This window comes from Quercus robur, chromosome 2 (genome assembly GCF_932294415.1).
Source record: "Quercus robur chromosome 2, dhQueRobu3.1, whole genome shotgun sequence".
NCBI lineage: Eukaryota > Viridiplantae > Streptophyta > Magnoliopsida > Fagales > Fagaceae > Quercus > Quercus robur.
Window position 1 is genome coordinate 85,491,141 of NC_065535.1, and position 12,745 is coordinate 85,503,885.

At 31.0% G+C, this 12,745-nt stretch overlaps 1 protein-coding gene across 1 annotated transcript; it reads right to left on the bottom strand.

Moving 5' to 3' along the window:
- Nucleotides 1-2,578: 2,578 nt before the first annotated feature.
- Nucleotides 2,579-4,070, bottom strand: LOC126715507 (protein RGF1 INDUCIBLE TRANSCRIPTION FACTOR 1). Its single transcript, XM_050416134.1, has 4 exons — nucleotides 3,932-4,070; nucleotides 3,568-3,813; nucleotides 3,321-3,461; nucleotides 2,579-3,017 (listed from the first exon to the last, which is right to left on the bottom strand). Exons 1-4 carry the CDS (start codon nucleotides 3,932-3,934, stop codon nucleotides 2,673-2,675), a joined length of 735 nt encoding a protein of 244 aa, XP_050272091.1. The 5' UTR covers nucleotides 3,935-4,070; the 3' UTR covers nucleotides 2,579-2,672.
- Nucleotides 4,071-12,745: the final 8,675 nt, after the last annotated feature.

The window sequence follows — 12,745 nt, forward strand, 5'->3', positions numbered from 1 at the left end:
TTTATATATATATATATATATATATTTAAACCAAAAAAAAAAAAATTAAACCAAAAAAGAAATAAAAAGTAAAATATCTCTCTAGGCAGTCTAGAGAAAAAAGGGATGAGGATGGGGGTTTGTTCAAGTTAAGAGTTATTTTATTTTCCTGTTGCTCCTGCTATTTTATTGGTTTTCTAATGTAGTTTTTGGCACTAATTGTAAGGGGAAGGGTTCTCTTGCTTTGAACAATGTGACAACAAATTTTTAGAAGTGGGTAGTTAATAGTAATTAATTATAGTGGTGGACTACTTATTTTGGTGATGGGCTTAAGGTACAAGAACATAACGTGGATGCCTAGGCTGACTTGGGCTTGATTCCCTTGGTGCACTGCATGTATCCCCAACTGGACACATCCACCAAGAGGTGCAACAGACAACCCATTCACTTCGATTTATTCCCCATCCAAGCAAACCCATCTCTCTTATAAGCTCAAGCCTATGTTTAGCTCATGAACATGAAGTTGGATTAAAGTATATATGATATTATATGCGTGTTTATATGTGTAAATTTTTTAAAATATACTTATGTAGATCAGCTGAGATTGGATTGTGTAAATTTGTAAATAAGTTTATAAATAATTGAATTATTATTATTAATTAATAATACTAAGTTTGTATTTCTAATCTTTATTGAATTATAAACAAAAAATCACTCTAACTCACTAACTTAAATAATATAATTTCAACTATAGTTTAGTTATTAATTATTAGTATAGATTTATGAATGGGTAAAAAAATTTTAGTCAAAGAATTTACTACATGTGAGAAGAGAATAAGTTAGTAATCAAGTAGATAATGAAGAAGCTGGAACTTGTTTGAAAATAAAATACAATAAGCTTGGATTTGTAATTTAGTTTGATAATAAGTTCGAGCTTATCTTATATTTGAAATAAAAATAAATGAACAGTAAACTTTTAGTACTTTACTTGTTTACAGCTTTGTTCCCTAATCAAATGAGTATAAAAAATTTGGACTCATAATGGGCTTGGGTTGTAAGCTATGCCCTGTGCCACCCTTCTAGAGAAAATAGGTGCTCATTTGTAGTTGATCGTGGGTTTCATAATCTAGGACAAGCCTTGTGACGAACAGGGAGATCACTAGGTCCTCCCTGAGGCTGCTTGTATCGTGGGCCTTTTGTTGTCATCAATTTACTAAGACATATTGGACTTCTTTATTTGTGTTACAATTAGTGGGTTTAATGACCCAATTTTGTCGATCCCCGGATTTAGATTAGACCTTTTGTGGCTGTGAAAAAAAGGTCATGAAACCAATATTATTGATAAAGAAAAAACTAAGTGTAATCAGAGCACCCACCACAAAATCTTTTATATCTGTTTGTTTCGATAGAAAACTTTATGTGAAAATAATTTTTTGCATTTTCTTTTATTTGGTAGTATTAAAAAAAAAAATCAAAGGAAAATTATCTATTAACTTCCATTATTTTTATTGATATGAGACAGTTATTTTCCACTAAATTATTTTTGAAAAACAACCCTATCTCACTCTAAGCTAAATAAGAAAGGTAAAATGATAGTTTTTGAATTTATTTTAAGGTTGCTACCAAATATAGAAAAATGAAATAGTTTTTTAGAAAATGCTTTTTAAAAAATAATTTATTTTCCAAAAAATGTTAATGTTCTTGAAACAACAGAGTTGTTGAATTTCTTTATAGGATAAACTTGGATGGTCTATATATTAACCAATGGAAATGATATAGTAGTAAGAAATTAAGAAACCCTTTGACGTCTAAAAGAGGCAATGTATTTGATTGGGAGTCAAGACTATAAAACGAATGGAGGCCTTGCTCTTAATTAGGCTGAACTCATATGATACATTAAGAGATTAAGAGAGAGAGAGAGAGAGAGAGAGAGAATGTTTCATGAAGCAACACTCATATAAATATACATTGTAGTTCTTTCAGCACCTTAATTACTATATTAATCTTCAGGGTTAGGTTTCTCCAAAAAAAAAAAAAAATTCCTCAGGGTTTGACTAGTCAAAATTACTGTTCAAAACCTATTTCTCTATCTCTTCGAGGAAGGACGGTGTACTCAGTACTGTCCCTAGTTGTAGTCAAAGTCAAAGGAAGCCCCTTTTTAGGACCCCATCATGAGAGTGTGACAAAGATTATAGGGTTTAGCAATAACACTGTATTTTAGTGTTAGTTAATGATCAATTTGCCAAGCACACGCAGGGAATTCACGTGTGCCCCTGTAGGTATTCGTATGCTTAAGTGTACAAAATGCCTTGCACTATCATAGACTACCAGCTATAAATATGTGCAAATAAATCTGGTAGGTTTAGAAGCATCTGCCTATATGGTGCTGGAAGACACTCTAATTCATGATTTGAATTAATAATGTTGTAAATAATAATAATAATAATCATCATATGATATGAAGAAAACCTTAGAAAAATGTACAAACCATAACTTGGAATTGGGAATCACGTGATGCCATTAAGACAAAACACCCCGACCAAGTTATAAAATTAACTTAAAACTTTAATTTTCAGAGAGAGAGAGAGAGAAAGAGAGAGACAATAAGCATTTGTAGGATTCAGTCAAATTATCAAAATTAAAATTGTAGTAGTAGTAGTAGTAATAGGCTAATAGCAGTGTTTTGTTGCTAATTAACACATAGGAGATCTATGAGGGATGCCCTTTCTTCTACTCATGCTTGTAGCCATGTCTTCATTATTAGAAACCCTATTAGCTGATCTTGCACACACATATAGCCCACTTCTCTTCTTTCGGACAATCTGAGTGCATGCCACACTCATGTTCTCAGACCCTGATGAGCCTGAGGACGAGCTCATTGGCTCATCACAGTCCACAATTGTAGAATGAGGTGTCTCATTCGTCATCTCGTCGTCTCCCATGTCTTGTGGCATTAAGAAGTCAGGACTTAGTTGTAAAGTGTTGCAAGCCTTTAGGAATGGAGAAAGGTCCTTATAGTGCTTCAGCACAAAATCAACCTACACAATTCACATTCAATATTGTCACCAATTAAACTATATATAAATTTTATAATTTGACGCTTCTTAATTAGTACAAAATTGCACGTCATGTGCATGATTCAATCGCAATTTACTTTTCTACGGACCAATTGAATTGCATTCTAAAGGGTTTTCATTGCTACATAAAATGAGCATCTGTGTTGATATATTGGAATTGTGATGACTTATAACATTTGGTATTTGTCTCAGTAATCATGAAAATTAGTTTAAAGTTTAGCTTGAAAAGAAAATTATATGGTAAACATAATCATCACAATTTACCTTGCACCCTAGAGAGCAATGAAAAAATGGTTCTTGGAGGCTTCTGTCACAGGAAGTGCAATAGTTTCCAGCACCCTTGAATTGCCTGTTTTGAGGTCTCTTCTTGATAAACACCACTTTGGCACCATTGATTGTATAACCCTATTGGAGTTTCATTTAATTCAGCAAAACTATATAAAATAATTAAATTATGCTTGAAACGTAACAGTAGCTAGAGAAAATTAACCTTATTTTGTGTACTAATTACCTGAACATTAGAGCAGTCTATGAGCTTCTGAAGATCTTCAAGCCGAACAACATCATGATATACATATCGACGAATCTGAAGAAGCCTGTGGAATCGATGTGAAGGCAAACAGTGGGGGCAAATACTTGTACAACAATCCAAACAGAAAATGTTTTTCTCATTCTTCTTTGCTGTTTCATGATAGGAGCACCCAGCAAAGAATTTTTGTGTGTAGAGGGCTTCCAACCATGCAGGCTTCTGAATTCCCTAAACACATGAATTGTAACAAAAACCCAATAAATAAATATATGAACCAAAAAAAAAAAAAAGTCAATTAGAACTTTGCTACAGAGAGAGAGAGAGAGAGAGAGAGAGAGAAACACACCATTATCACATAAACACTTCAAAGATAGAGCTCCCTTTGAGCTGTTATCAAGGTAGTGGTGTAAACAGAAGGGAGAAAGAGAGAGAGAGAGAGACTAGGGCATGGAGATAAAACAATTTATGGAGTTTCACAAGAAAGGAAAGGGTATATATTTATTCCTGAAGAGCTAAACAACAATTTGTCAATAAGGTGGGCCTTGTCATATGAGAGAGAGAGACAGCAATAAAGAAAGGAAGTAAGATATGAGGGGAACGTGGGCGCTGTTTCCGTGTCTCCCATTGTCTAGAACCCTTTTTTTAAAATTATTTTTTTTTTCTCTCATCTCCTTGGCTAAAGAGCTCTGATGCTAAACTAACTAAAACTCTTCTTGAAGGAGCTGCCATTGCAAATTCTTTTTTTTAACCATTTTTTCTTTGATTCTATTCTCTTGATTGGCGAAATTGGTTGCTGGAGCTTCCCACTTGCACTTGGACTTTGAAATAAAGAAAAAAAAAATATGCTGATTTTTTATATAATTTTTAATTGTAATAATATTAGTTACAATAATAGAAACCCTAGTTCGACTCACGATTTTTTTATTTTTATTTTTTAAATTTTCATTTAACTTTAAGAGACTAGTACTATCACATTCATTGGTCGGTTTGTGCAACATAATTACAGTCCACTTGATTGTCGTTTACATTTTTGAGTTAAAGACTCCTGCTTGAGTTTGATCCAAAAGTGTGGAGATAGACTCAAGCTACTTTATCACTTCCTTGTTATTAAGTCGGCCAAGTCGGTTAATAAAACACTACGTACGAAAAGCAAAAAGTGTCTTTACTTAAAAGAATTAATCTTTTCTATGAAATTAGTTTTTTTGCTAGATATTTTCTTTCTGCTCCTCTCTTAATTAATTCTTCTCTACTTTTTCAGTATATTATTTCTACTATATTAATTGTGTCTCAGACCTCAGAGAAAAGAAGCTAGAGCTCAGCGCAAGAGAGGGGCGTTTTTTATTTTTTATTTATTTTTAATTTAAAAAAAAGAATTGGAAATAGCAATCAAAATCCTTAGATTCCTCACTGTCAATATATGTGCAATATTTTATGTTTTATTAATCACAACCTGTAATGTATGTTTTTATCTCTCTCTTAAGTAACCATAGTTAATTCTCAAAAAAAAAAAAAAAAAAAGTAACCAAAGTTCAAAAACACATAATATAACATACTATAATTAATAGACTATAAAATGTAACATTCCTAATAGAGCAGAGCATGTAAAAAAGTTATAACAAATATAAAGGACTTTCACATACCTTAGGTATGAGATAGCAATTGGTGGAGCATAGAGAATAATATGTAAGATTGTAACACATATAATGAGTTTAACCTACCAAAACTGTGAAATTCTAATCATGTTATCATGGAAATAAGTAGGTAAATACCCAAATGATTCCATAGCACCATTTAGAATCCAAGATATATAGATAATTAGAGAATTAACTTAATTTACTTTGGCAATCCATGAAGTGACAACAAGTTATTAAATACCTCAATGATTTTCTACCTAGAAGAGAGTTGCCAAAATTTACTACCTACTGATATGAACTTGATTCAAAATGTGTAAACCGTTGGATCCCATAGATTTGTTCTATGAATTCACAGCTAATATTATTGGTGCAGCATAGAGAATGATATTACTCATTCCATCTCAATTTGTTTGTCCTGTTTGAAAAGTCAATTTTTTTAAGGGAACATCATTTATTGTCTTATCTGCCTTATAAAAATATATAAGTTTACAAAACTACTCTTAAATAAATTTATTAGTTTTTTTTTTAAAAAAAAGAGTTATTCTTAATGAGGCAACTAAAAATGTGCCCCAATTAAATTTATTTTTTTAAATATTTGTTAGTTTTCGATTCAAAATAAAGTAGGAATATAATTGGAACATTAGTTAATTAATAACTTTTATTTTTAGAAACAAGACAATATTTTGGGACATCCTAAAATGGAATAGAAGACAAACAAATTGAGACAGAGAAAATATTAAAGAGCGACAAGATATGTAAGATTGTAACACATATACTGAGTTTAACCTACCAAAACTGTGAAATTCTAATCATGTTAGCATGGAAATAAGTAGGTAAATACCCAAATGATTCCATGGCACCATTTAGAATCCAAGATATATAGATAATTAAAGAATTTACTTAATTTACTCTGGCAATCCATGAAGTGACAACAAGTTATTAAATACCTCAATGATTTTCTACCTAGAAGAGTTGCCAAAATTTACTGCCTACTGATATGACCTTGATTCAAACAGTACGTGTAAACCGTTGGATCCCGTAGATTTGTTTTATGAATTCACAGCTAACACCGTAACGAGCCTGACTGTTTCTTGCTCAGTCCTGTGTGTGTGTGTGTAAGGGGACCAAAGAAAGTAGTCGGATCCGTGTCAATTTCGTCTTCCTGGATATGGTCCTCTTCATATCTAATTCATTATTTGGCATCATTTACAGGAGCTAGTGCTTCTTTATATCTTCTATCTTTTATTTACCACATCTTAAACAATGAAATTATTAAGATCACATTGTATATTACACTATTTTCCTAAAGGATAAAATTTAGGTACAGTACTGTTTTTTAGATTTTCATCTTAAGATTCAGTTATGTGGCTATTTAACTAAAAAATATTATTTCATTCCATGAGAAAAAATTCACATGACAGAACTTTAAAATGAGAACTTAAGGAACAACACTTAAGTACTGTACTTAGGTCTTGCTTTTTCTTAAATATGAGTAAGCCGTACATTTATGAGTCTTGCACATAAAGTTTATTTTTATGGAAAATTATTGTATATTTTGAGAGTACCATAAATATGTACTCTCTTCTCTTACATAAATTATGGGTCCTACTATAAATTTAATTAGTAGAACTCACAATTATGTGAGAGGAAGGAACATATATTTATGATATTCCGGGAATATTGTATAATTACCCTATTTTTATGTGAGAATAAATTGCAATTAATTAAACATATGAAATAATGTTTTCTTCTAAACTTCCCATTTGATTGCTCTAAAATAGTGGAAGTGAAAAAATTTGAAAATTTTCCATTAATTTTTTCTTGTTTAGGGCACTCCACCTCATGTGTCCATTGTGTCAGTGCTAATATATATGCCTTATAATGTTCTACTCTGAGGTTTTTTTTTTTTTTTTTTCAGAATGCAATTTTTATCTTCAATCCAGCTCATAGGTTGAGTGTCCCTAGAAACTATTTTTTAACTTCATGTCCTTTAATTTGCGGGGCTCGATCAATTGGCCCATATAGTTCATTGACATGCTATGTGGATGGGTTAGTTGTCCTAACATCATCCAAACCTAAATCGATCAAAATATTCAAAATTTTGACGTTCTTTTGTTATATATCCTCCATTTTCTGGACAACCAAACACATTCAACAAGATATGCAAATTAACCAAAGCCATTATGTGCTATTCAAATGCCTTGTATCAGGTCAGAAATCAGAGTCACTAGTGCCGGCATCGCCTAACAATAACAAGATATATAGGAAAAGTTATGAACAAGACATGTACAAGAAGAAAGAAACCCGGTTTTTGGGGAATCAAACATGGCAACATATACAACCAAGACCAACCACTCCACTAATGGAGACACTGTGCCTAAATAATAATGTGGTTTTGTCACAAACATTTGACAAACAAAAACAACTCACTAAGCACTATAGTAATTAAGGAAACTAAAAATGACCTAATAAATTAAGGGCTTTAGTGCTAAGTTTGAGGATGGCCTCGCTTCATGAGCCTCTATGCTCCAACCAAGAGTTAACTTTGGGGTTTGCATTGTCAAGAAATTATTTACTTGTATCATTACCATTCTACCCTCTTATTCTCTACCATTCAATTATGCACCTACAGTTCTGGCGGTCATCAATCATGGCGTGCCTCATCACAGTGCAAAGCACAGCTTTTGGTAAAATTGTTCCACCAAAAATCAGGGGAGAGAGTTTATCACTACTCTAATGACTAGTCCATCTTCTCTAGAAATATCAGCTCCACGTGGGTCTAGAAATATATATATATATATATATATATATAATTCGATAGTTGGTAGGGGAGAGTTAAACCTTGCATGTTTCTGTTAAAAACACTAAAATATTACAGTTAAGCTACAACTTACAAGACTCTTGACATATGAGTCTAGATATATGAACTTTGAGAATGGCGAGTTTGGATTCGTATCTAAAAAGAATCAGGGGAAAGAGTTTATCACTACTCTAATATATATATATATATATATATATATATATATATATATATTTCGATATTTAACAGAGGGGAGAGTTAAACCTTGCAAGTTTCTATTGGAAACACGAAAATATTCCAATTGAGTTACAACTTACAAGACTCTTGAAATATGAGTCTAGATATATGAACTTAAAGAACGATGAGTTTGGATATTGGAGTCTGAAATTTCAAAATGATTAGTGCATGCCAGGTTTTAGAACCATTAATTAATATGTTTAAGCTAGTGAAATCCATGCGTGGATATGAGCGCAAGGTGGGTGTTAGTAAAAAACATGCAATAAGTTGAAGCTTTTTATGGGAAAAGAAAAAAAAATTAATGTTTTGACAGTTTTTTTCATTTCTCATAAAAGTGATGTCAAAACTTTCCTAAAATGGATTGTTAACAAGTGCCCTAAGGGCACTCATTAGCATGACCCTTTTGAATTTACTCTTTAAAATTTAGTTAAGTTAAAGCTCTATTCTCGATTAATAAGTAGAGCAGGAATGTTTCTCTTTCCTACTCTTCTCCCATGTGATACCATCTCCTTAAGATTATATTATATATGTGCAAGCTTAAGCAAAAGATTTGAACTGTGTACACAAATATTAATCCCTATGTCTATGTTAATACTAAAATTCTTGTATTTTGATATGAGAACTTGAAATCAAAGAATTTGGATTAATTCTATATATGCATTATTTGAATGAAGTCTTAATGGAAGGTAAAGAAAAGCTCTATCCTAAGAAAATGATCTGGGGAATGGACTAGAAATAAATTAAATAATACTTTCCATCTAAATATTTAAAAATCTTACATTCATAAAATTCTGATAATCTTAATATAGTTCACCATTTTATGAAAATTCAATATTCTTCTTCCAAAAAAATTATATTTTAAACCTCCAATTTAGGGATGCATGGTTCCAAATTAAACGAATTATTTTCAGAAATTTCAAATTAATTAAACTTTACACTATAAAAATATTTCAATTCAAACAAATATCTATATACCCATTTATGGTGATGCCATTAATGGAAGGTATATACTTAAACAAAATGACGTTGTGTTGTTATTTCAATGATCTATTATATATAAATATATATATATATATATATATATTTGTGCTGAATATGATCTATTATACATTGACATTATTTAACTTCAAGCTACAAATAGTCGTTTTGTTTAAAAATTGTTTAACTAACGGCATCACACGTATTGCTAGGTTTATAGTTTGAATAGAAACATTTTTAGAAGCATAACATTTATTTTTAACTTTTAAAAGGTGGGGTTTAATTTGAAACCAGCACTAAGTTTCTAGAGGTTTACAAATTCCTTGGCCGGCTATTTAATTATAAGTGCCAGTGTGCCACACTGATATGCCTATTAAGGAACTTATTGCTTAGCTACTTTTTCAACAAACTCTCAACCAATATTTCTGACAAGCCTTGGTAATTCATTAGCTAACCAAGACTTTTAGAATCTACCATTTCAGTTTGCTACAAAAGGCAAATTTAACTAAGGGTCCATTTGGATACAACTTATTTTACTAAAAACTGAAAACATTGTAGTAAAATAATTTTTAAATATATGAATAGTTTCATGGGACCTATTTTTAATATTTTTTTCTGGATAAAATGGTTGTGGGTTCCGTGAACAGTACGTGAACAGTGTACTTTGTCTCCTAAAAGCTGAAACGCGTGCATAAAAAAGAAAAAGAAAAAGGGAAAACGCAAAACACCAGACGCAGGAAAATAATTCATATCCAAACGTATACTAAGTGTTACAAACAGGAAGCATAAGTTGTCACATCGAACGCATGCAAGTGCTAAATGCGCTTCATTAGTGATGATGATAAGAATATTAAGAGAGAGACTAGTGTTTTGGAAGTTAATAATAAGACATAATACTTCCCTACTTTTCCTTTTTTTTTTTTGGGATAGGAAAAACCTATGTAAAGTAAGAATAAGGAAAACTTTTGCAATCCTTAGTTAAGGTTAAACATTTGAAAAGGGAAGTGACATAATGCAAAGGTAGAGAAATTCATAACCAAATTGGGAATGGCTTGGGAATGACTTTCCATCTAATGAGCTCTAATTCATATACGCGCAAAGCTTCATAATTTACAAATTTCAACTACAACATACAAAGACTAAATACTTTTTATTCCTCGTTCAAGCAAAATCAAACCCTGACTAAATTGTTAAATCCAAATGCAACAACTAAAAATTAAGAGATTACTTTATATTATATATGTCCTCTAGGGTCAATTCCCTGAGCTGTTTTAAGTTGACCCTAGCTCGAGCATGATGAACGGGATGGCTAACTCAAACTTCACCCATGATATAACCAAATGAAAGCAAGAGCAATAAAGCAAGTGGATTGGTTAGATATGCCCCCCCCCCCCCCCCCCCCCCCCAAAAAAAAAAAAAAAAAAAAAAAACCTATCTTGTATGTATTCTAGTTGAAAGATTCAAAGACCTAATCTAGGTAAACAAATTAGGCACGTCAGAAAAATGTTAAAAATTTCTATACCCATTTGCAACACATAATGATTGATCAACAGGATAGATGAGTGAACTTAGGGATTTCTCATATAATTTTTGCAATATATAGTCTATATGTGTCCCCCAATCTATTTTGAGTAAATACTATTCCCAACAGACAATTAAACCTAATCATTAGTAGACCATAGTATTTGTTTGGCATCAATTTATAAGTTCAACTTTTAACTTTTAATTTTTTAAACTTTTATGTACAGTTTTTTAAAAAATTCATTTTTTTTCTCACATTTTTTTTAATATTTTAAAGGTATAAGTATATTTTAGCACACTTTTAGTAAAAAGAGAAAACAAAAGTATAATGAGAGAAATCAGAAGTCTAATGAGACATATTCATCTTTAGTAAATAGGTTTATGTGGGTATCATTGTGTGCCCCTGGAGTAGGACCTTTAACCTTTCTATATAGTCTTATGAATTAATTAGAGCTTTCACCTTTGTAGCAAGGCCAAGATTTGGTAGTTACCCACCCAAAAGAAAAAGCAAGAGAAAATCTAATAAGTGGAATGATGTGACATATTTTGGTAAAAAGTTAAAAAGTACTGAAACTTTAAAATCTCTAGTGTGTACATGTTGGATATAGAAATGTTTTGGATATTCTTATGTGTTCTCGGTATGTTCGGAAGAAAAAATATGTAATATTTTATTTTACTATCATAGTCATAGATATAATTTTAAAGATTTTGATAGCTTTTATTAACTTTAAAAACTTAAAAGTTAACATAAAATAACTTAAAACTAAGAAAACATATACGTAAGAACATATTAATTAATTGTTATATATTGTCTTAAAATATCTTAATTTTTCAAGAATTATTATGTTACCGTATCTTGTATTACACCCATGTTAATACTTCTTAAGGTAAAAAAAAATTCCCTTCAGAGGGAAGCAATGAAAGAATAGTATAAACGGAATATTTTCTTAGTTAAATCCAAGATTAGATCCTAAAAGGTCACTTCTTCTATTATAAGACATTTCTTTTCTGTGACATCAACCGAAAAGGAAAAAAAAAAAGGTTCATTTGTTGAGCATCATAACGATTATATACTATATATTATATATATGACATCTGAAGTGTGACTCCTTTTCCTTTCAACAATATATTTTAAAACCTGCTACATGTACATGTGTTAACCACAATATGCCAGGCCAACACAATCAATCAATCTTCGTCATTCATTTCAAAAAGTTTTAAATAATGAGTTGCATACTTTTCAATAATTCAATAATGTGCAAAAGTTCTTGTAATTTTTATTTATTTATTTAAAAAAGGTGCAAAAGGCACAAAACTAGGACCTGATCGGCAAGCTCCACTCGCATACAGTGTTTACTAAAATTTTTGTTTAATGCTGCAATTGTTACAATAAATATGGGAGTGTGTGTGTCTATATATATAATTTTTTTGAATAATTTAATAATTGGAAGAGAGAGATTTGAACCTTTGAATATTTTTGTTGGAAACACTAAAATGTGTTAGTTAAACTACCAGTCTCTTGGTTGGGGGAGGGGGTATTTAAACCATGATTTTTTTTATATTAAAGAAGACCAATTAATACCATTGTGTTATATGTATGAAAGTGTATAATTTCCATATTATTGAAGACCAAATCAAGGCATTGGATTATTAACGAAAATCATAGGATTGGAATTAATCAATAAATTGGTTGTTAGAGGAAATTGTAGAATTGAAGCAATCAATTCAAAATTTAAAATTGTGATTGTTGTGTATGTAATTCCTATTATAAAAATGAGTTCTATTATAATATATCACCATCTATATGAATGAAGTAGATGTAGCCTTTTGAGCTCTTGCTCTATGACCATAGGCCATGTGACCAAACCATGTACGACTTCTATATCTTCTCTTTTCTATCTCTGAATCTATCAGAGGACTAGCACTAACACGAGTCATCTTGATCCTATGACATTTTCTTTCTTTTTCCTTTTTGTTTTCTCCGTCTTGT

What these genes read in the sequence shown, in the direction of transcription:
- LOC126715507 (XM_050416134.1), bottom strand. An exon ending in TAGACTGCTCTAATGTTCAG is followed by an intron (nt 3,462 to 3,567) that starts GTAATTAGTACA and finishes AAACTCCAATAG; the next exon opens with GGTTATACAATCAATGGTGC. An exon ending in ATTGCTCTCTAGGGTGCAAG is followed by an intron (nt 3,018 to 3,320) that starts GTAAATTGTGAT and finishes TGAATTGTGTAG; the next exon opens with GTTGATTTTGTGCTGAAGCA.